Source organism: Pseudophryne corroboree, chromosome 12, assembly GCF_028390025.1.
Source record: "Pseudophryne corroboree isolate aPseCor3 chromosome 12, aPseCor3.hap2, whole genome shotgun sequence".
Classification (NCBI taxonomy): domain Eukaryota; kingdom Metazoa; phylum Chordata; class Amphibia; order Anura; family Myobatrachidae; genus Pseudophryne; species Pseudophryne corroboree.
The window spans coordinates 171,559,672-171,582,292 of NC_086455.1; the positions used below are offsets into that span (position 1 = coordinate 171,559,672).

Sequence of the window (22,621 nt, forward strand, 5' to 3'; positions counted from 1 at the left end):
GCTTAGAGAAAGTTTAGCTTAGGTTTTTTATTTTACAGTGAGTCCTGCTGGCAACAGGATCACTGCAACGAGGGACTGAGGGGAGAAGAAGTGAACTCACCTGCGTGCAGGATGGATTGGCTTCTTGGCTACTGGACATTAGCTCCAGAGGGACGATCACAGGTACAGCCTGGATGGTCACCGGAGCCGCGCCGCCGGCCCCCTTGCAGATGCTGAAGTTAGAAGAGGTCCAGAATCGGCGGCTGAAGACTCTGACAGTCTTCTAAAGGTAGCGCACAGCACTGCAGCTGTGCGCCATTTTCCTCTCAGCACACTTCACACGCTGTCACTGAGGGTGCAGGGCGCTGGGGGGGGGCGCCCTGGGAGGCAAATGTAAACCTATATACTGGCTAAAAATACCTCACATATAGCCCCCAGAGGCTATATGGAGATATTTAACCCCTGCCAAACTTCACTAAAGAGCGGGAGACGAGCCCGCCGTAAAAGGGGCGGGGCCTATCTCCTCAGCACACAGCGCCATTTTTTCTCTCACAGAAAGGCTGGAGAGAAGGCTCCCAGGCTCTCCCCTGCACTGCACTACAGAAACAGGGTTTAAACAGAGAGGGGGGGCACAAATTGGCGATATAAATATATATATAAAGATGCTATTAGGGAGAAACACTTATATAAGGTTGTCCCTATGTAATTATAGCGTTTTTTGGTGTGTGCTGGCAAACTCTCCCTCTGTCTCTCCAAAGGGCTAGTGGGGTCCTGTCCTCTGTCAGAGCATTCCAGGTGTGTGTGCTGTGTGTCGGTACGTGTGTGTCGACATGTATGAGGACGATGCTGGAGGAGGCGGAGAAATTGCCTGTAATGGTGATGTCACTCTCTAGGGAGTCGACACCGGAATGGATGGCTTATTTAGGGAATTACGTGAGAATGTCAACACGCTGCAAGGTCGGTTGACGACATGAGACGGCCGACAAACAATTAGTAACGGTCCAGGCGTCTCAGAAACACCGTCAGGGTTTTTTTATAAAAAACGCCCATTTACCTCAGTCGGTCGACACAGACACAGACACGGACACTGAATCCAGTGTCGACGGTGAATAAACAAACGTATTCCTCATTAGGGCCACACGTTAAGGGCAATGAAGGAGCTGTTACATATTTCTGATACTACAAGTACCACAAAAAAGGGTATTATGTGGAAGTGAAAAAACTACCTGTAGTTTTTCCTGAATCAGATAAAATAAAATGAAGTGTGTGATGATGCGTGGGTTTACCCCGATAGCAAATATTGGCGTTATACCTTTTCCCGCCAGAAGTTAGGGCGCGTTGGGAAACACCCATTAGGGTGGATAAGGCGCTCACACGCTTATCAAGTGGCGTTACCGTCTCCAAATACGGCCGCCCTCAAGGAGCCAGCTGATAGGCAGCTGGAAAAATATCCTAAAAAGTATATACACACAGACGGTGGTTATACTGCGACCAGCGATCGCCATCAGCCTGGAGATGCAGTGCTGGGTTGGCTTGGTCGAATTCCCTGACTAAAAATATTTTATTGATATAGAGCATTTAATAGGATGCATTCTATATATATGTATGCGAGATGCACAGAGGGATATTTGCACTCTGGCATCAAGATAAGTGCGTTGTCCATATCTCCCAGAAGATGTCATGGACACGACAGTGGTCAGGTGATACAGATCCCATACGGCACATGGAAGTATTGCCGTATAAAGGGAAGGAGTTATTTGGGGTCGGTCCGTCGGACCTGGGGGCCACGGCCACAGCTGGGAAATCCAACCTTTTTACCCCAAGTTACATCTCAGCAGAAAAAGACACTGTCTTTTCAGCCTCAATCCTTCCGTTCCCATGTGGGCAAGCGGGCAAAAGGCCAGTCATATCTGCCCAGACATAGAGGAAAGGGAAGTAGACTGCAGCAGGCAGCCCCTTCCCAGGAAAAGAAGCCCTCCACCAGTGGGGGGGTAGTCTCAAGAGTCTCAGCGCGCAGTGGGATCACTCGCAAGTTGACCCCTAGATCATACAAGTATTATCCCAGGGGTACAGATTGGAGAGTCGAGACATTTTTTCCTCGCAGGTTCCTGAAGCCTGCTTTACCAACGGCTCCCTCCGACAAGGAGGCAGTATTGGGAAAAAATTCACAAGCTGTATTTCCAGCAGGTGATAATCAAAGTACCCCTCCTACAACAAGGAAAAGGGTATTAGTCCTCCACACTATATTGTGGTACTGAAGCCAGACGGCTTGGTGAGACATAGTCTAAATCTGAAATCTTTGAACACTTACATAAAAAGGTTCAAATCAAGATGGAGTCACTCAGAGCAGTGATAGAGAACCGGAAAAAAGGGGACTATATGGTGTCCCTGGACATCAAGGATTACCTCCATGTCCAAATTTGCCCTTCTCAACAAGGGTACCTCTGGTTCGTGATACAGAACTGTCAATATCAGTTTCAGACGCTGCCGTTGAATTATCCACGGCACCCCGGGCCTTTACCAAGGTAATGGCCGAAAAGATGATTCTTAAAAGAAGAAAGGCATCTAAATTATCCCTTACTTGGACGATATCCTGAAAGGGACAAGTTTCCAGAGAACAGTTGGAGGTCGGAAAAGAACTATCTAAAGTAGTTCTACGACAGCACGAGTGGATTCTAAATATTCCAAAAATCGCAGCTGTTTTCCGATGATACGGCTGCTGTTCCTAGGAATGATTCTGGGCATAGTCCAGAAAGAGGTATTTCTCCTGGAGGGGAAAGCCAGGGAGTTATCCGACCTAGTCAGAAACCTCCTAAATCCAGGCCAAGTATCAGTGCATCAATGCACAGGAGTCCTGGGAAAAATGGTGGCTTCTTACGAAGCGATTCCATTCGGCAGATCTCACGCAAAAACTTTTCAGGGGGATTTGCTGGACGAATGGTCCGGATCGCATCTTCAGATGCATCAGCGGATAACCCTGTCTCCAAGGACAAGGGTGTCTCTTCTGTGGGGGCTGCAGAGTGCTCATCTTCTAGAGGGCAGCACATTCAGCATTCAGGACTGTGTTCTGGTGACCACGGATGCCAGCCTGAGAGGCTGGGGAACAGTCACACAAGGAAGAAATTTCCAAGGAAGTGTGGTCAAGTCTGGAGATTTCTCTCCACATGAATATACTGGAGCTAAGGGCAATTTACGATGCTCTGAGCCTAGGAAGACCTCTGCTTCAAAGTCAACCGGTGCTGATCCAGTAAGACATCATCATGGCAGTCGCCCACGTAAACAGACGGGGCGGCACAAGAAGCAGGAGGGCAATGACAGCAAGGATTCTTCGCTGGGCGAAAGATCATGTGATAACACTGTCAGCAGTGTTCATTCCGGGAGTGGACAACTAGGAAGATTTCCTCAGCATAAATGAATTCCACCCGGAAAAGTGGGAACTTCATCTGGAAGTTTCCACATGTTTGTAAACCGTTGGGAAAGACCAAAGGTGGTTATGATGGCGTCCCACATGAAGCGCCAGGTCTAGAGACCCTCAGGCAATAGCTGGGACGCTCTGGTAACACCGTGGGTGTACCAGTCGGTGTATGTGTTCCCTCTTCTGCCTTTCATACCCAGTGTATGGAGAATGATAGGAAGGAGAGGAGTAAGAACTATACTCGTGGTTCCGGTTTGGGCCAAGAAGAACTTGGTACCCGGAACTTCAAGAGATACTAGAAAGGATCTTGATTCAGCAAGAATCATGTCTGTTCCATGACTTACCGCAGCTGCGTTGACGCCAGGGCGGGTGAACGCCGGATCCTAAGGGAAAAAGGCATTCCGGAAGAGGTCATCCCTACCCTGGTCAGAGCCAGGAAGGAGGTGACCGCACAACATTATCACCGCTTAGGTGAAAATATGTTCCATGGTGTGAGGCCAGGAAGGCTCCACGGAAGAATTTCAACTAGGTTAATTCCTACATTTCCTGCAAGCAGGAGTGTATATGGGTCTCAAATTGGGGTCCATTAAGGTTCAAATTTCGACCGGTCGATTTTCTTCCAGAAAGAAATTGGCTTCAGTTCCTGAAGTCCAGAAGTTGTTAAGGGAGTACTGCATATACAACCCCTTTTTGATGTCTCCAGTGGCTCTGGGCGATATCAACGTAGTTTGGGATTCCTAAAATCACATTGTTTTAAACAACTCAAATCTGTGGATTTGATATATCTCACATGGAAAGTGACCATGCTGTTGGTCCTGGCCTCGGCCAGGCGAGTGTCAGAATTGGCGGCTTTATCTCACAAAGCCATATCTGATTGTCCATTCGGACAGAGCAAAGCTGTGGACTCGTCCCCAGTTTCTCCCTAAGGTGGTGTCAGCGTTTCACCTGAACCAGCTTATTGTGGTGCCTGCGGCTACTAGGGACTTGGAGGACTCCAAGTTGCTGGATGTTGTCAGGGCCCTGAAAATATAGTTTCCAGGTCGGCTGGAGTCAGGAAATCTGACTTGCTGTTTATCCTGTATGCACCCAACAAGCTGGGTGCTCCTGCTTCTAAGCAGACTATTGCTCGTTGGATTTGTAGTACAATTCAGCTTGCACATTCTGTGGCAGGCTTGCCACAGCAAAAAATATGTAAATGCCCATTCCACAAGGAAGGTGGGCTCATCTTGGGCGGCTGCCCGAGGGGTCTCGGCATTACAACTCTGCCGAGCAGCTACGTGGTCGGGGGAGAACACGTTTGTAAAATTTTACAAATTTGATACCCTGGCAAAAGAGGACCTGGAGTTCTCTCATTCGGTGCTGCAGAGTCATCCGCACTCTCCCGCCCGTTTGGGAGCTTTGGTATAATCCCCATGGTCCTTTCAGGAACCCCAGCATCCACTAGGACGATAGAGAAAATAAGAATTTACTTACCGATAATTCTATTTCTCGGAGTCCGTAGTGGATGCTGGGCGCCCATCCCAAGTGCGGATTATTCTGCAATACTTGTACATAGTTATTGTTACAAAAATCGGGTTATTGTTGTAGGAAGCCGTCTTTCAGAGGCTCCTTTTGTTATCATACTGTTAACTGGGTTTAGATCACAAGTTGTACGGTGTGATTGGTGTGGCTGGTATGAGTCTTACCCGGGATTCAAAATCCTCCCTTATTGTGTACGCTCGTCCGGGCACAGTACCTAACTGGAGTCTGGAGGAGGGTCATAGGGGGAGGAGCCAGTGCACACCACCTGATCTGGAAAAGCTTTACTTTTTGTGCCCTGTCTCCTGCGGAGCCGCTATCCCCATGGTCCTTTCAGGAACCCCAGCATCCACTACGGACTCCGAGAAATAGAATTATCGGTAAGTAAATTCTTATTTTTTCTATATTGAACCTCATTTTCCATTTAGACGCCCAGATTTCAAGTTTAGATAAGTAATTCTGCAGAGACTCCACATCTATTTCCAAATGTATTACCCTACACAGTTTAGTATCATCTGCAAAGATTGACACTGTGCTTTCCAGGCCTATTTCTAGGTCATTGATAAATATGTTGAAGAGTAGTGGTCAGAGTATGGACCCCTGTGGTATTCCGTTGACTACTGGTGTCCAGCTTGAGGACTTCCCGTTGACCACTACTCGCTGTACCCTGTTGTCCAGCCAGTTACTTATCCATGTACAAACAGTTTTTCCTAGGCCAGGCTCTTTTAATTTGATGATTAATCAGCTGTGAGGCACTGTATCGAAGGCTTTTGCAAAATCTAAGTAGACCACATCCACTGCTTTTCCTTGGTCAAGATTGTCGCTCACTTCCTCGTAGAAGTTGACTAAGTTAGTTTGACAAGATATGTCCCTCACAAACCCATGCTGGTTCTTGCTTATAATCCTAGTGGTCTGTAGATACTCCTGTATGCTGTACCTTAGAATTCCTTCCAATATTTTTCCCACTATAGATTTCAAACTAATCGGCCTGTAGTTCCCCGGATGATTTTTGGATCCCTTTTTAAATAATGGCACTACCTCAGCTATACGCCAATCCTTCGGTACCATGCCAGATCTAGTTGAACTATTGAAAATCAAGTACATGGGTCTTGCTAGTTGTGACCTAAGCTCCATAAGAACCCTCAGATGAAGTCCGTCCGGGCCAGGTGATTTATTAATCTGTATTTTACGTAATCTCTCCCTGACTACTTCTTCACTTAAACAAGTATCTAGCCACGAATCCTTACTGTCACTATCGCTATGCACTACTCCCACCGTCAGTTCTTCTCTGTTGAACACTGATGAAAAAATTTGTTCAGTATTTCTGCTTTTGATTCGTCATCATTTAACAATACTCCAAATTCATCTTTTAATGGACCTATGTTCTCCTTTTTTAACCTTTTACTGTTTATGAATTAAAAAGAATTTTAGGATTGGTTTTACTCTCTATAGCAATTTGCTTTTCGTTTTCAATTTTAGCTGCTCTTATTGCATTTTTGCATTTTTTATTGCATTCCTTGTAGTGCTGGAATGAATCCTCCTTTTCCAATAGATTTAAATGTTTTGAAAGCACGCCTCTTTTTATCGATTTCGGCATTGATCTTCTTGTTAAGCGACATCGGTTTGAGTTTGGTACTCCTGCGCTTACTGCCCCTGGGGATAAATTTGTGAATATTGCTATCTAGCAACCCTTTTAAAGCATCCCACATTTCCAAAGTGTCCTTACCATGAAACAAAACTTCTCACTCAATGTCGTTTAATGCACATCTCAGCGTACTGAAGTTAGCCTTCCTAAAGTTAAATGTTTTTGTTGAACCCTTATAGCTATGTTTTGTACAGATAGATAGTTATGAGATACAGATAGATAGACATGAGATAATGATAGATAGGTATATAGATATGAGATAATGATAGATAGGTAGATAGATGTGAGATATAGATAGACATGAGATACTGATAGGATGATAGATAGATATGAGATGACAAATATGAAATAATGATAGGATGATAGATATGAGATACAGATAGATAGATAGATAATGAGATATATATATATATAACAGTCCGCCTGGCACTGCTCCTCTCAGTGACAGAGAATAGACTTGGTGACCATACATTAATCTATGCCCTTGTCACAGAACAACACTGATTCTTTCTTTGGACATCTCTGAATGACGGATTACAGAATATTCCAGACCTGCGGTTTGCGCATGTTACGGTTATTATTTGCCCAATAGACGCCTAATCATCAGATATAATAATACTGTGAAAGGATCTGGTTTCTTCCAGTTCCCCTTTCCTGACATGTGAGGTTTCAGAAAGCCACCAAACAATTGAGGTTTTGAAACATTTTAGCTGATTGATTTTACAAACACTCAGAAGTCGTCTCCCAGGTGGCGGAGTTATTTAGCCGTGCTCTGTTCCTCGCTGTGTATGGGAATACAGAATATATCCTAGGGATCAGGGGTGGGTCGTCCATATAGCCTACCAAGACCTTTCCAGGTTGGCCGATGGAACCATCTGCACTGGATACTGACGCCTGTTTGCTGGTGACTGGTATCTCACCTTTGTGCCCTGGATCAGCCCTCAGCTGATTCATCCCATGTCACTGTACTGCAGGCCACCAGTTGGGTATATTCCGCAGGCTCAGGAAGAGGTGCTGTGTGCTGCAGCTATGTACTATCAGATTCTCAGCACCCACACTGTGGTACTCTGTGTCAATTGGAGGGCTGCTCAGATTTGGTTAGTTTTCCCTAGCACATAACAGGGACTTATCCAGGGTCAATCTTAAACTTAATTGCAATTTGTGTAATTATAGGGATCTAATCACAGTCGTCCGCATCTGCTAAACTGGAGCTGTGGCTCCATCCCATTGTCATACCTGGCTTAGATGAGGAGAAGGCAGTGGTTTATTTACTATATGCCCTGCAAGAACTATATGGTGGCCCCTAAAATACTTCTTATATTGTATATCGGACACTGGCATGCTCTGTGTATTGTATATCGGACACTGGCATGCTCTGTGTATTGTATATCGGTCAGTAGGATGCTCTGTATTGTATATCGGACACTAGCATGCTCTGTGTATTGTATATCGGACACAAGCATGCTCTGTGTATTTTATATCGGACACTAGCATGCTCTGTGTATTGTATATCGGTCAGTAGGATGCTCTGTATTGTATATCGGACACTAGCATGCTCTGTGTATTGTATATCGGTCAGTAGGATGCTCTGTATTGTATATCGGACACTAGCATGCTCTGTGTATTGTATATCGGACACTAGCATGCTCTGTGTATTGTATATCGGAATCTAGCATGCTCTGTGTATTGTATATCGGAATCTAGCATGCCCTGTGTATTGTATATTGGACACTAGGATGTTTTGTATATTAGTAATTAACATGCTCTGTGTATTGTATATCGGACACTAGCATGCTCTGTGTATTGTATATCGGACACTAGCATGCTCTGTGTATTGTATATCGGAATCTAGCATGCTCTGTGTATTGTATATCAGACACTAGCATGCTCTGTGTATTGTATATCGGACACTAGCATGCTCTGTGTATTGTTTATCGGACACTAGCATGCTCTGTGTATTGTTTATCGGACACTAGCATGCTCTGTGTATTGTATATCGGACACTAGCATGCTCTGTGTATTGTATATCAGACACTAGGATGTTTTATATATTCGTAATTAACATGCTCTGTGTATTGTATATCGGACACTAGCATGCTCTGTGTATTGTACTGTATATTGGTCACTAGGATTTTTTGTATATTAGTAATTAACATGCTCTGTGTATTGTATATCGGACACTAGCATGCTCTGTGTATTGTATGTTAGTCAGTAGGATGCTATGTGTATTGTATATCGGTTAGTAGGATGCTCTGTGTATTGTATACCAGTCACTAGCATGCTCTGTGTATTGTATGTCAGTCAGTAGGATGCTGTGTGTATTGTATATCGGTCTGTAGGATGCTCTGTGTATTGTATATCAGTCAGGATGCTCTGTGTATTGTATATCAGTCACTAGGATGTGCACTGCATGTCACTAATTTGTGCTGTGTCATAGTAGGAGAACAATTAAATTCAAAGTGAGTGGAATAGCGCCGGGAAGGAGCTCCCAGCGCTATTCAATTCAATCTGACAAAAGTGCCATCATGATGCTGATTTCTGATTACAGCATAGTCCGGAAGAATGGCATTCTCTGACTTAGCAAAGCACTGAATTGAATAGCACCGGGAGCTAATTCCCACCGCTATTCAACTCTCCTAAAATTGAATCGTGCCCTAGGATGCTCTATGTACTCTGTAACACTACTAGTATGTTCTGTGTCTTGTATATCGGTCAGTAGGATGCTCTATGTACTCTGTAACACTACTAGTATGTTCTGTGTATTGTATATCGGTCAGTAGGATGCTCTATGTACTCTGTAACACTACTAGTATGTTCTGTGTATTGTATATCGGTCAGTAGGATGCTCTATGTACTCTGTAACACTACTAGTATGTTCTGTGTATTGTATATCGGTCAGTAGGATGCTCTATGTACTCTGTAACACTACTAGTATGTTCTGTGTATTGTATATCGGTCAGTAGGATGCTCTATGTACTCTGTAACACTACTAGTATGTTCTGTGTATTGTATATCGGTCAGTAGGATGCTCTATGTACTCTGTAACACTACTAGTATGTTCTGTGTATTGTATATCGGTCAGTAGGATGCTCTATGTACTCTGTAACACTACTAGTATGTTCTGTGTATTGTATATCGGTCAGTAGGATGCTCTATGTACTCTGTAACACTACTAGTATGTTCTGTGTATTGTATATCGGTCAGTAGGATGCTCTATGTACTCTGTAACACTACTAGTATGTTCTGTGTATTGTATATCGGTCAGTAGGATGCTCTATGTACTCTGTAACACTACTAGCATGCTCTGTGTATTGTATATCGGTCAGTAGGATGCTCTATGTACTCTGTAACACTACTAGTATGTTCTGTGTCACACTAGATTGCTGTTTTGGATAGAGTTAAGCAGAAGCAATTTAATGGTTTGGTTTTTTTTATATTTTACCTCGCTCTGGAAAATGTATTTGAACCCCGCCTACTTGTGTGTTGGACCCGCCTGCAGTTTGTCACTCTTACTTGAGGCCACTTTAAAAACAATTCCAAGATCACATGGAAACAGAGTGTCGGCAGTCTCTAGATAGCCCCACTGTCTAATCCGTCCCTGGATTCCACTATGTGGGGGAGGGGAAGGGGGCCTTGGCGACCACCCTGTCTGGTAATCCTGCATTGACATCTGAAGATAAAAGGGTTCTATTCAGCAATAATACTGATATTGTCCAGAATGTTACCGGGCAATATCGACACCATCCTTCTTCCCCCCCCCCCCCCAGCAATTTCAGCATTAAACTTTGAAGGAACAGTGGTTGCGGTAACACGCTGTTCCTGCAAAGCTCTCAAAGCCTCCCCCCCGGAAATACGAAAACAAGATCGTTTCAAGATCCTGCAAGGATGGATCGGAAAATCTCCCTCTGTCCCTGCAGTTTTTGTCAAATTTTAAGGATTTTCTTCAAATAACGCCATTCTGAAATGGCGTTATATAAAGTAAAGCTTTATCGGGAAGTGTAACGTTTTGGTGCTTGCTGACTAGCATAAAATGTGAAACCACCGTAGAGAGAAATGTCTATTCAGCGAGATTAGCATTAACGCAAGATAATTGTGTTATCTTCTCCGTTAACCCTTGGCTGAATAGCGGTGTTGCGGTAAAAATGCAGAAACTCTTTTTTTTTTTTTCTTCCTCATTGTAATCATGAAAATAAACATCCTGAATAGAAGCCCAGTGCAGTGAAAACAAATGCTAAATACATAAGTCGATCATTAATATTACAGGGCATCCAAACATCAAACTATTTCTCAACCTATATTTTTCCAACGCTGCGTCATGTTCTCCACTGAGTCTTACTAGGAAGTGCTGGGAATGGTTCAGGATCTCCATATAAGCAATGAACTGTAGACGGGCACCTGGTGGGTGCACCACACCTTGGATTAGGGGCGCCGCTAGTCATTTGTAGACTCCATAGCAATATTTATAATAGCCCCATATGCCGTCCAATGGTGAAAACACTCACATAGAACCGTGGGACAGATGAGGAAGATGCCCCCCCATCCCCCACATACAGGTACATACAGGTAGCCGGCTCTGTATTGCTCATTGCATAGACCCATGGTGAGAAATCGGCAACAACAGGGTTAATATTTATATGAAAGTGGAGGCCCATTAGCCGCTCAGCAGTTAGATGAACTGGAGCAAGTAGTCTGCAGGAAAGAGACACTGAGATCATCATTAACTGCTCAGACTATATATAGACGATGATCGTGTCAATAAAATGTAAGTGAGAGATACAATATTCCTCCGATCCCGGGAGGTGGAGGTGAGGCAGCTGCTGCATCTGCCACCGGAGTACGGCCCCAAGTTATTATAACACACCGGGCGGAATCCGGTGTCATTGGTATTTGTTAGAGTGGTCGGAAGACAAGACGGCCCGAAAGCAACTGCCCTCTGTACGCAGTCACTAACTGCCCAGTAATCGTCACCCCCACGGGACGCCCTGCCGTTTCACCCCCACGGGACGCCCTGCCGTTTCACCCCCACGGGACGCCCTGCCGTTTCACCCCCACGGGACGCCCTGCCGTTTCACCCCCACGGGACGCCCTGCCGTTTCACCCTAACGGGACGCTACGCCCTCCCGTTTCACCCCCACAGGATGCTCCCTCGTTTCACCCCCACGGGACGCCCTCCCGTTTCACCCCCACGGGATGCCCTCCCGTTTCACCTCACCCCCTCGGGACACCCTCCCGTTTCACCCCCTCGGTACACCTTCCCGTTTCGCCCTCCCGTTTCGCACCCACGGGGCGCCCTCCCGTTTCGCACCCACGGGGCGCCCTCCCGTTTCGCACCCACGGGGGGCGCCCTCCCGTTTCGCACCCACGGGGCGCCGTCCCATTTCGCACCCACGGGGCGCCCTCCCATTTCGCACCCACGGGGCACCCTCCCATTTCACTTTCAGTAACGCTGTAAGGCAGTGAGGTCAGTGGGTGTGGAGGCACTGGCTAGCATCAGAGCCGGCTTATATATGATTTGGTGGTGATTTGATCAGAATAACACAAAGATGATACAGTATTTATCAGAAATATCTTATTTGTATTATTCTAATCATTTGTATAGTCAAAACTGGAATCTGCCTCCCCTGATCGCAACGTCACTGCATGTCATCATTCCAGTATATTCCACAAATCATTTGGAAATTGCATTTCCCCACAAGGTGATCGGAATGATTTTGGGCATAAATTATAGATTTCTGCTCAGTTTAACTAAACGGTTGTCCCTATTTTCCTGTTGCCATATCCATGTAACACATAGGGGCAGCCCCTCATCCCTGCTCTTGCCTGAAGGGGGCATTTGCAATGACCCTAGATAAACTATGCTTCCGGCTGCATGAGACTGTCAATATAATACAGTGTATATTTATTGCTAATCAATAGACATGACTGGGGATTGTATGCTAGACAACTAATAATGTCATCTGATGATGGCATTAGCTAATGGGCCAAGTTCCAGAAAGCTGAGCTTACATTAGGCTACATTGCTGTTCCCGTTAAGGACTATGGTAATGGCGGTATTCTGCGAGTCCTTAATTAACGCTAAAGCTTTCATACATGCCCCTATACTAAACGTTCTGATAATGCTGCAGAAACCGCAGCGAGTTGGGGCACGGGGCACATCCAGCACTGAACATAAGAGACAATTGGTAAAGAGCTGCATTGTCTGTCTCCCCGGGGACGGTGTTTTATGGGTTGACAGAAGGTGAAAAGTTCCTGATTCTCACTATTCAAAGAGCTACTAATAGGGAGTGGAAATGCTGACAGATGTAGCAGAGAGAATATGGAAATCAGTGCGGATAACGAGAAAGTGGCTAATGGGAGTGGGAACGCGGGGGGACACGCAGTGATATCCTGGGAATAACCCCGGAACGAGTAACCCTTACACGACCGGGCTGCTGACGCCAATGTAGCTGGCTGATAAAGGCCATTTAAATGTTATATATAATATAATATTTGCTATAAGCTTTAGAGCGGTTCTGGATGATAGGTTGACAAGTCAGTAGGTTGACCTCGTATGGTCGACAGGTTCAAATGTTCGACTGGACAATGGTCGACATACATATGGTCAACATAAGTTTTTTATTTTATTTTGTAGTTTAATTTTTTTTTCAACTATTTTATCATTAACCATCCATGTGGACTAAGATTGGAAATAGTAACCTTGCCTATAGCATGGCGAGCGAAGCGGTGCACTAATTGGGTTCACGCGCGGTTTAAAAGGATAAATGGCACCCAAAAACACAAAAAAAACTTTATTTTTCTTTTCTTTCTTTTTTACATTTTCTGCGTCAACCATATTGACATTTGACTGTGTTGACCTTTTGTATCTGTTGACCTTTTTAGGTGTCTACCTTTTACGTGTCCACCTATTGATCTTGTCGACCACTTGCATGTCGACCTATTAACTGTTGACCTAATTATGGGCGACCCAATGATCCACTCCTGCCTTAGAGAGAGATAAATTATTAGCCAACCAGCTCCTGTCATTTTACAAACACATCCAGTAATGGATGGTGTAATGGTTAGCATTACCGCCTCACAGCACTTAGGTCCTGGGTTCCATTCCCACCATGGCCCTAACTGTGTGGAGTTTGTATATTCTCCCCATACTTGCCTGGGTTTCCTCCGGGTGCTCCGGTTTCCTCCCACAATCCAAAAATATACTGGTAGGTTAATTGTCTCCCAACAAAATTAACCCTAATGTGAATGTGTCTGTGTGTACATGTGACAGGGAATATAGAGTGTAAGCTCCACTGGGGCAGGGACTGATGAGAATGGGCAAATATTCTCTGTAGAACGCTGCAGAATATGTTTACGCTATATAAATAACTGGTAATAAATAAAGTAACATGGCAGTTAGGAGCTGATTTGCTGGTATTTTATCTCTCTCCACTTTGTCCAATATGTAAGAGAGAAAGAGAGAGAGGTGGGAGGGTCTTGTTGGGCACTGTAGTACTTTAAAAAGACAGATGCTGTCATCAACATCAGATTGGAATAAAGTTTAGTGTAAGAGTTTGAACTCCCCGGGGGTGACTAAGAGTGAAACGGACGTTTGTAGGTGTCAGCCGGGCAAAAGCTGACAGAGGACTGCCTGCCAGAAAAGGTGTCTTCCCCTGGAAATAACATTGTGGTCACACTGCTGAGTGTACTGAGCCCCCAGGCTACAGGTGTAACCATCAATCTTCCCAATGCATTCCACAATCCTAATTATGCTGCTAACTCTTCACTGGGCAATTACAAGGAGAGCACTCCCAGCAGAACGATGACGCAAGTCTTGAACTACTTCTTGGCCTGTAAAGTTCTGGCATGGTATAATGATTAGTCAGCTATAATAATCATTAAACATACATATCCTGACATACTTCTATTTTACTAATTAAAGGACCACAAAGATGATTATATAGAACATTTCTAGATGTGTTCTGTTTTCCATGGCTTGGCACAAGTGAGATGACTGACATTGTATTTACAAGCGTTTGTTCTCTGGTATCTGCTAGTTTGGGCAGAGACCTTCTTGGTGTCCGTCATCCAACCTAGCTCCGAAGAGACATTTGTTTTTTATGTTGTGTCTATGCAGTAACAAAGACAGCGGGGCAGCTGAGTGATTCCAGTGACCCCAGGGGTAGCGTCTGGCGGAAGTTAGCAGAGACTTACCATCAGGGCAGTAGAGAGCTTGGCTGGGCCCAGGTACTTTTTCGGGGGCGTGGCCGAATCACAGGAGGCGTGGCTATGCACCTTTAGAAAATAATGACAGAAAAAAATTGTATTTGAAGCGCCTCCCTGGCCAAACTGCAGCCCAGCCAGCACACGCTGAGGAGAAGAGCTCCATCAGACCTGGGCCCAGGAAATTAGTACTCCCCTCCCCCCCCCCCCCCCCCCCCCCCCCCCTCCCCCATCCGTCGGCGCCACTTCTTACCAAGAGGCCTGACGGTGCAGATCCGTTGTGAGCACGTGTGAGTTGGCGTTCTCTCTGAGTCTGGTGCCTATTCTCAAGTTTCCAAAAGGTGCAGCGTAAAAAAATAAAAATTATAATTTGGCATATTTCTAAGAAGAATAGTGAAGTATCAGCTTTCGCCCCGTGGGACAATAGCGATACCACAGACAGACGGCTGCTGTGCTGACACTGTCCTTGATAAATACATTGTGCTATGCTAAATGTTTAAGGCTCCTCTCCCTTTGGACGTCCTATTCTTAAGCATGCCCCCCAAAAAAGATATTTTAACGTTTTGCATTGCTGTGTTGCTGTCCACATACCTGCTGCGTATGGGGGGGGGGGCACATACTTAAGGGGACAACAGCCTAGAAGTTTGAAGTCCACTTTGCTTAAGTACAAAAAGCTCCCGCCCCCCCCATGATCTGTGTCTCAAATTTCAGTATGCAATGATTATGTTGACGTGATCTGAATGTCGATAAGGACAAAATGTTGATGCTCAAAATATCGACAACGGATATTAGTGCAGGTAGGGTTGAGCTCTGGTTAGAGTTGTGGTGAGGCTGTGGTTAGAGTTAGGATTAGGGTGCAGTTATCGTTGGGCTGTAGTTGGGCTAAGGTTAAGCTGTTGTTTGCTTTAGGCTGCAGGGAGGTTTAGACCGAGGTTACGGTAAGGCTGTGGTTAGTGTTAAGATTAAGCTGTGGTTGAGGATAGGCTGCGATTACAGATAAGGTTAGGCTGCGGTTTAGGGATAGGCTGCGATTACAGATAGGGTTAGGCTGCGGTTGGGGTTAGGCTGCGGTTTAGGGATAGGCTGCGATTACAGATAGGGTTAGGCTGCGGTTGGGGTTAGGCTGCAGGTTGAGGTTAGGCTGCGGTTTAGGGATAGGCTGCGATTACAGATAGGGTTAGGCTGCAGTTGGGGTTAGGCTGTGGTTTAGGGATAGGCTGCAATTACAGATAGGCTTAGACTGCAGTTAGTTAGGTTACAGTTAGGGTTAAGTTGCTTTTGGGGTTAGGCTGCGGTTAGGTGTAGGGTGAAGGCTAGAATGTCCTTAAAGTGCTATTATGTGAATAGCAACATTTGACGTGTCGGCATTCAGAGCATTTCGACGTTCTGGTGTCTATATTCTGAATGTCAACATTGTGACTGTATTTTGTATCACACCTCAATTTTATTAAAATGTCTGAGAACGTAAACCTGTAGCAGGTGCCCCATCTAATGACTCAGATGACATGGGGCCTAATTCAGACCTGTTCTGTAATGGGCAAAACCATGTGCACTAGATGCATTTAGATTTCTGTTTGAACACACCCCACCCAAATCTAACTCTCTCTGCACATGTTACATCTTCCCCACCTGCACTGCACATGGTTTTGCCCATTAGAGAACAATTTTTGCTGTTGCGATCAGGTCCGAATTAGGCCCCTGGTGCGCTACTGCAGCAGACCTGTGTTTGTGAAGGCATAAAACGGGTAGAGGGCCACTGATTAGATAATTTGCTAATGACATAGCTCGTCGGTAGGAGCTAACTGAGTTTGAAAAGGGGATCACCGTAGTCTGAGTGATGTCATGTTTCCAGGGCGACGCTGGACTGGTATTTGGTATCCCGGATGGACTGGCAGCTCAGTGTCCAGATCTTAACCCCCCCGGAGAACCTCTGGGGCGAATTGGAGTGACGGGTGTGTTCTAAACCGACTCAACCTTCTTCAGTCTCGCAGTTGGTCACTGTACTTTAGGCGGAATGGCAAAACCCACCGCCTGCTGCTGTCCGGGAACTTGTGGTCAGTTTGCCTGGAAGGGTGTCTGCAGTAATCACTGCATGTGGTGGCCCAACACAGTACTGACGTCAGTAACCTCTCGCCGACCTATTTCCTGTCACCGTACAATCACTTTTCTCTACAGAGTGTATCTGGAAGACAATATTGAATCTGGTGATGATGGGAAAGTATTTGGGCCGGCTCCACAAGGAGGGCCAAATAATGCTCCTGGGCCAGTGAGCCCACAAATTCTATTACTAACTGACCCCAAACACTTAACACTCTAATACTATTACCCTAACCTCCACCTTTAATTTTAAACCCTAACACAAATACCCTAAACCCTCACAATCAATCCTACTACCTGAACAAAGAATACCCCAACCCTTAATCCAAACCCTGACCCTAATACTCTAACACTAATGCCCTAACCAAACCCGCCCTAACCCAACTGTTACCCCTATCCCTAATACCCCGCACCCTAAAAGGGCAGACTAGACGGGCCAAATGGTGGTCATCTGCCGTCACATTCTATGTTTCTATCTTTTACACGTTTTGTTTGGGTACTATTATTAGCGGAATACGGAAGTGAAGGAGTTACAGTCTGTCTGTAATATAGATGGTACTGTAGAGGACTGAATTAAAGCTCTGTCTTTGGAATGACATATAAATATAATCATATGTCTCGCGCAAATCAGCAGGAGATTGGGATGTGCCGGGTGTGATCATCTGCAGTAACACCCAGTGTTGTTCTGTCTGTCTGTCTGTCTGGCCTGTTTGTAGCTAGCGGAGAGTCTCTGCAGAACATGGGGCGTCTGATCACACAGCCCAGGCCCTCTGAGGCCTGCAGGCTTGGCTCTGTTTCGCTGCCTGAGACATAGTTTAGTCCCTGAGCAACACGACTGCTGAGATCCTTCCACATTGTCAGGTAAACATGACATTATTCCCATCTCCTGCGTGTCACACACACACAGGTCACCTCCACCTGCTGGCTGCATCTGACGCCCAGCAGGGGTCCAGCCCATACACCTCACACTGTGGGAGAGGCTGCACTGGCCCCTCGGAGAAGGTAAGGGGCGCCGGAAAACATTAATTAGAGAGTAACAGAGATTTCCGTTATGAGGAAAGGCTTTACTGACACTAGGGGACATTTTAATTGGCAGTACAGCCCAGAGGAGCTACAGTAAGGTCATCCTCATTGTTCAGAGGGAAGAGAGATGTTTGCTGTGTCTCTAGATAAAGTTCTGTGCAGAGTTTACGTTAACTGTTACAGATACAATATTGAGGCTGTGCAAGAGAATCAGGATACAATATATATACACGAATTTACCAGGAATATATTTGGTACTGTTCAGATTACCACGATCTTGGTTAATGGGTGTACTGTGTGGAGTTTGTACGTACTCCAAGCGTTTGCATGTGTTTCTTCCAGGTGCTTCGGTTTGCCCCCACACTCCAAAAACATATTGGTAGGTTAGTTTCTGGGGAAGGGGGGGGGGGGGGACGGGACACACTGGTGTGTCTGTGTGGTGGGGAATATAGATTGTAAGATCCAATGGGGCAGGCACTGATGTGAGTGACTGATATACTCTCTGTAATTCGCTGCTTAATATGGGAAGTTGTGAGCAAAGCAAAAAGCGCCAGTAACCAGATTTGGTTAGGAGGGATGTGTCTAAAATGAAATGTAGACTGCAGCTGCCGGGTGTGTGTGGGCTACGATCAGAAGCTGTCCGCATTTACCCCGCATACACACACAATAGCTGTATTTGCCCCCATTGCCTTGCAGGTAGGTTTGTCCAGGTGCACAGTTATTTGCACCAGCCCCTGTATGTGTGCCCTATATAAATAACCAGTAACACCTTTCAGATATTGGGTAGTTGGCCCAAGAATTGTTTAATGTGTACGCTCCGCCAGAGTCAGACAATCTGTCGATAACCTGCCTGATCGCCCCCAAAATCCCCCCCCCAATTTCCACCCCTTGGAGCGGTGCTGTCAAGAGGGAGAGGGCCAGAGAGGCGGGGCCGGCGCTCTGTCTTAAGTGCCCCAGCCCTCCTGAAGGGTTAATCCAGCTCTGTCTCCATCTCCCATAGGTGACGTATGAACAGAAACCACAGGGAAACTTTATTAATTGGAACTTCATTATATATGTTATCATTAGCCAAGCTGATGAGTAACGATGAGCCTGATTAATGTCAGTGATGAGCAGAGGGAGTGTGTGTGTGTGATGCCCCCTAGAGGGGCAGTGTCTACGGCAACTCTGGCGGTTTATATAGCGACCTTTTCATTGTGGGATTTTGTGAAATCGAAGCCAGGGGCTCGTAACTCCACAGTTATTCAGAATCTTAGATTGCTAGCTCTGTTGATTAGGAGTCCCATTTGTACTGCACAGTCGTGGGCCCGTTATAAATGAATAATGATAGGGAACCCATTCCCTAGTAATAATAAACAGTAGAGGAGGCATTCTGCAAATGTGTAATTGGGAGGTTCTAGATGTTACACGTTGGGTGATTTCCCATACAAAATAAATCTATTGACCCTCCTCTCTGCAATTACAATCCAACACGTAAGTTGTGTTTTGTTTTTATTTACTTTTATAGCTGTCTGTCTTCTAAGCGTCAATCTTTTTTCTTAGCTATTCTTCTACAAATAATTTTCTCCTTTTCAAAATCTCTGGAGGGCAAACAAGAATGGCTGTCCCATGAGCAGCGTTTGCAATATGTCATATAGGGTAGGACAGTGTTTCTCCGTCCTTGGGGTACCCTAGCAGTATAGATATTAAATATATCCGTGCTTTAGCACATGTGATTTCATGATACCATCTGTACACAAGCATGGGTATCTTTAAAACCTTGGCTGTTAGGGTGCTTTGAGAACCGAGCTTGGGAACCATGAGAGTAGGAGGATGTCACAGTGCACAGAGCATACACAGAACGTGGTGTCTGGCTGCCACACATAGCCAACTACATAGACCACGCGTCAAACCTCTCCCCAAGGCATGTGATGTCTGAGGGAGGAGGAGGAGGGGGAGGATGTCACATTGAAAACAGCTCAGAGAGGCATTTCAATGACTTGCTGCTCATATCATATGCCATGTGACTGTGGTTGCCATGGAGCAAAGTCACATGACATGAAATATTTTTTTTTGCTACATCTTGCCACAGGACTACAGCCTAACTTGAGTTTCCAGAGGTTTTATTGACCATTTTTATCTCCTTCTAGTGGCAGTGCCCTCAACGGTACCAACACCAGCCTCCCTGCCCGTGCCCCCGCCTGATCCAAAGCCGAATGGGCACCACCCCCACCCCACACCCACCTCCACCCCTAGGATGTCTGTATGTTCCCGGACTACTGTGGTCTCCACCATGGACAATACTTCCCGAGGCCTGCATTCTGTGATGAAGTGGAAGACTGTTCTGGCGATCTTCGTAGTGGTGGTGGTTTATCTGGTCAGCGGTGGACTCGTCTTCCGAGCACTTGAGCAGCCATTTGAGAGCAGCCAGAAAAGCACGATAGCCCAGGAGAAGGCGGATTTTCTGCAGATACATTCCTGTGTCACTCAGCAGGAGCTGGATGCTCTGATTAAGGTGAGATACATGCACAGCTTTATTTTCGTCTGCTTCTAAATAACACCCTACTTATACCCACCCTCTCCTAAAAAAAAAAAAAAAAAAAAAAAAATAATAAAAAAAAAAAATATATATATATATATATATATATATATATATATACCCTCCTGCCATTTTCCTGTGAACAGCCTGTCCCATCTTTGGCTTATCTCACAGCCTCCAACCCCAAACCTCTCCCATTGTATAGACCTGAGGGGATGATGGGGAGAAAGGGTTCGATGTTCCTAAACCCCCAGGCTGAAGGTTGTATGAGGAGAGTTCTGGGAGGTGATGGTGCCTCGCTCTCCGTCTCTTCCCCCTTCTGGCTTACTGGTTTCAGGTGGGGTTACCAGAGGAGGAGATCTGTTCCTCCAGAAAAGCTTCTTTCTGGATTAAGAGGGGTCATTGTCTTCATTGCAGAAAAATAAAATGTAACTTTAGATTCTAGTCCTTTAGTGAGCGACAAGTCTTTCAAATAGCATAAAACGTGTCGCTAATCCTCAGTATGTAAAGTAGACAGTGGTGGTGACCTTGTCATCTTATTATTGGTTTGTAGCAGTACAGCAGATTCTGATTCTAAAGAGATCCTTTCTTTCCAAGCCTGTTTGTGTAGCGTATTTAAAGATAACTGTATCGTCATACGCGTAATACTATTCTTGTTATTGTATTAGACTTGGTTTCTATGAAACGAGGACTAAGGCCATTCAGACCATTGCTGCTCTTCTCTCTGTCCCATAAGCCTTTGCTCTAGACCAGTGGTTCTCAAACTCGGTCCTCAGGACCCCACACAGTGCATGTTTTCCAGGTCTCGAGTTTGAGAACCTGTGCTATAGAGCATAGGTCCTCAAACTCGGTCTTCAGGACCCCACACAGTGCATGTTTTGCAGGTAACCCAGCAGGGTGCACAGGTGTATTCATTACTCACTGACACATTTTAAAAGCTCCACAGGTGGAGCTAATTATTTCTCTAGCGATTCTGTAAAGAGACCTGCAAAACATGCACTGTGTGGGGTCCTGAGGACCGAGTTTAAGAACCTGTGATATAGAGGATAGACTTCCTTTACTGTGTTTGTCAGCTACAAGCCGCAGATAATCTCCTGGGAAAGAGCAGTGTGCATGTCATTATGACTCAATAATAGTAACTTAATAACATGAACTGCTTTTCACGTGTCCGCCGTTCCCCCGATATTACGTGTTATTTACCATACGCTCATTAAACACGGACGCTGACTTTCCACATCTCCTGAGACAATCTATGAATGTTTCCATTTTATAAAGGGATCCTCGCTCTGTCAGCACACAATTGATCTGTGTAGTCAATATGGTGTTCCATACCTGCTGGCCCATCCTCCAAGCTCACCTGGTTGTCAGGTAGACAAACCTGTAACGGATACAATGTATATAGCACAACGTACTAAATGACGCAGATGTACATGTAAGGGTTACAGAAGTTTATCGGAAGCTAAGAGAGGTAACATATAGTTGAGAATGGGGTAAAGGCCCTGTTACTGTGCAGCTGGCCTCGCTGTGTAGAGATTGACTGATAACAGAGAGTAATAGCTGACAATCAGCCGCGCATGCAATGGAAGGAGAACGTTAAGCCTCTCACGTACGGTGAAGATACGGCATCATTGCGTTTATTGGCACCAACCTTGATATAACCAGGGAACCATCAGGGTCTATCTCAGATATACTAAAGCCTTGGACAGAGATAAAGTACCAACCAATCAGCTCCTAACTGTCATTTCCAAACACCGCCTGTAACATGGCATGTAGGAGCTGATTGCCTGGTACTTTATCTCCAAGGTTTAGTAAATAGACTTCAAAGTGCCAACCAAACAGCTACTAACTGCAGTGGTACAGGTTGTGTTTGAAATATGACAGTTAGGAGCTGATTGACTGGTACTTTATCGTTCTCCACTTTATCACTCTCCAAGACTTGGCACAGCTGCCACAAAGTGTGGTGGACAATAACAGGCTACTAGCCACATTGTAGCACGATCGGCTTCTGATCACTACAAACAGAGGCGGCAGACTGAATGTCAGCAAGTGTGGTTACTACCTGTAGTTACTTATGTCTAGCAGACACCCTTGTGGCGCTCCGCGAAGACACGAAACCGACCTGACGGAAGCAATGTGTCTTATACCGTGGTACTCGCGTGTTACATAATCTGCAGCTTGATGCTGCTGACAGCGGTGTGAGTACAGAGTATTGTGTGCTGCTGGCATG

General features: G+C 45.5%; 1 protein-coding gene across 3 annotated transcripts in view; it reads left to right on the forward strand.

Annotated features, from left to right (window-relative positions):
- Positions 1–22,621, forward strand: part of KCNK10 (potassium two pore domain channel subfamily K member 10) — a 114,304-nt gene that overhangs the window by 25,625 nt on the left and 66,058 nt on the right. For all 3 annotated transcript variants that reach the window (XM_063948553.1, XM_063948551.1, XM_063948552.1), the window contains exon 2: positions 20,006–20,370. In XM_063948553.1, coding sequence (XP_063804623.1) covers positions 20,006–20,370 — 365 coding nt within the window. The remainder of the gene's footprint in view (positions 1–20,005; positions 20,371–22,621) is intronic.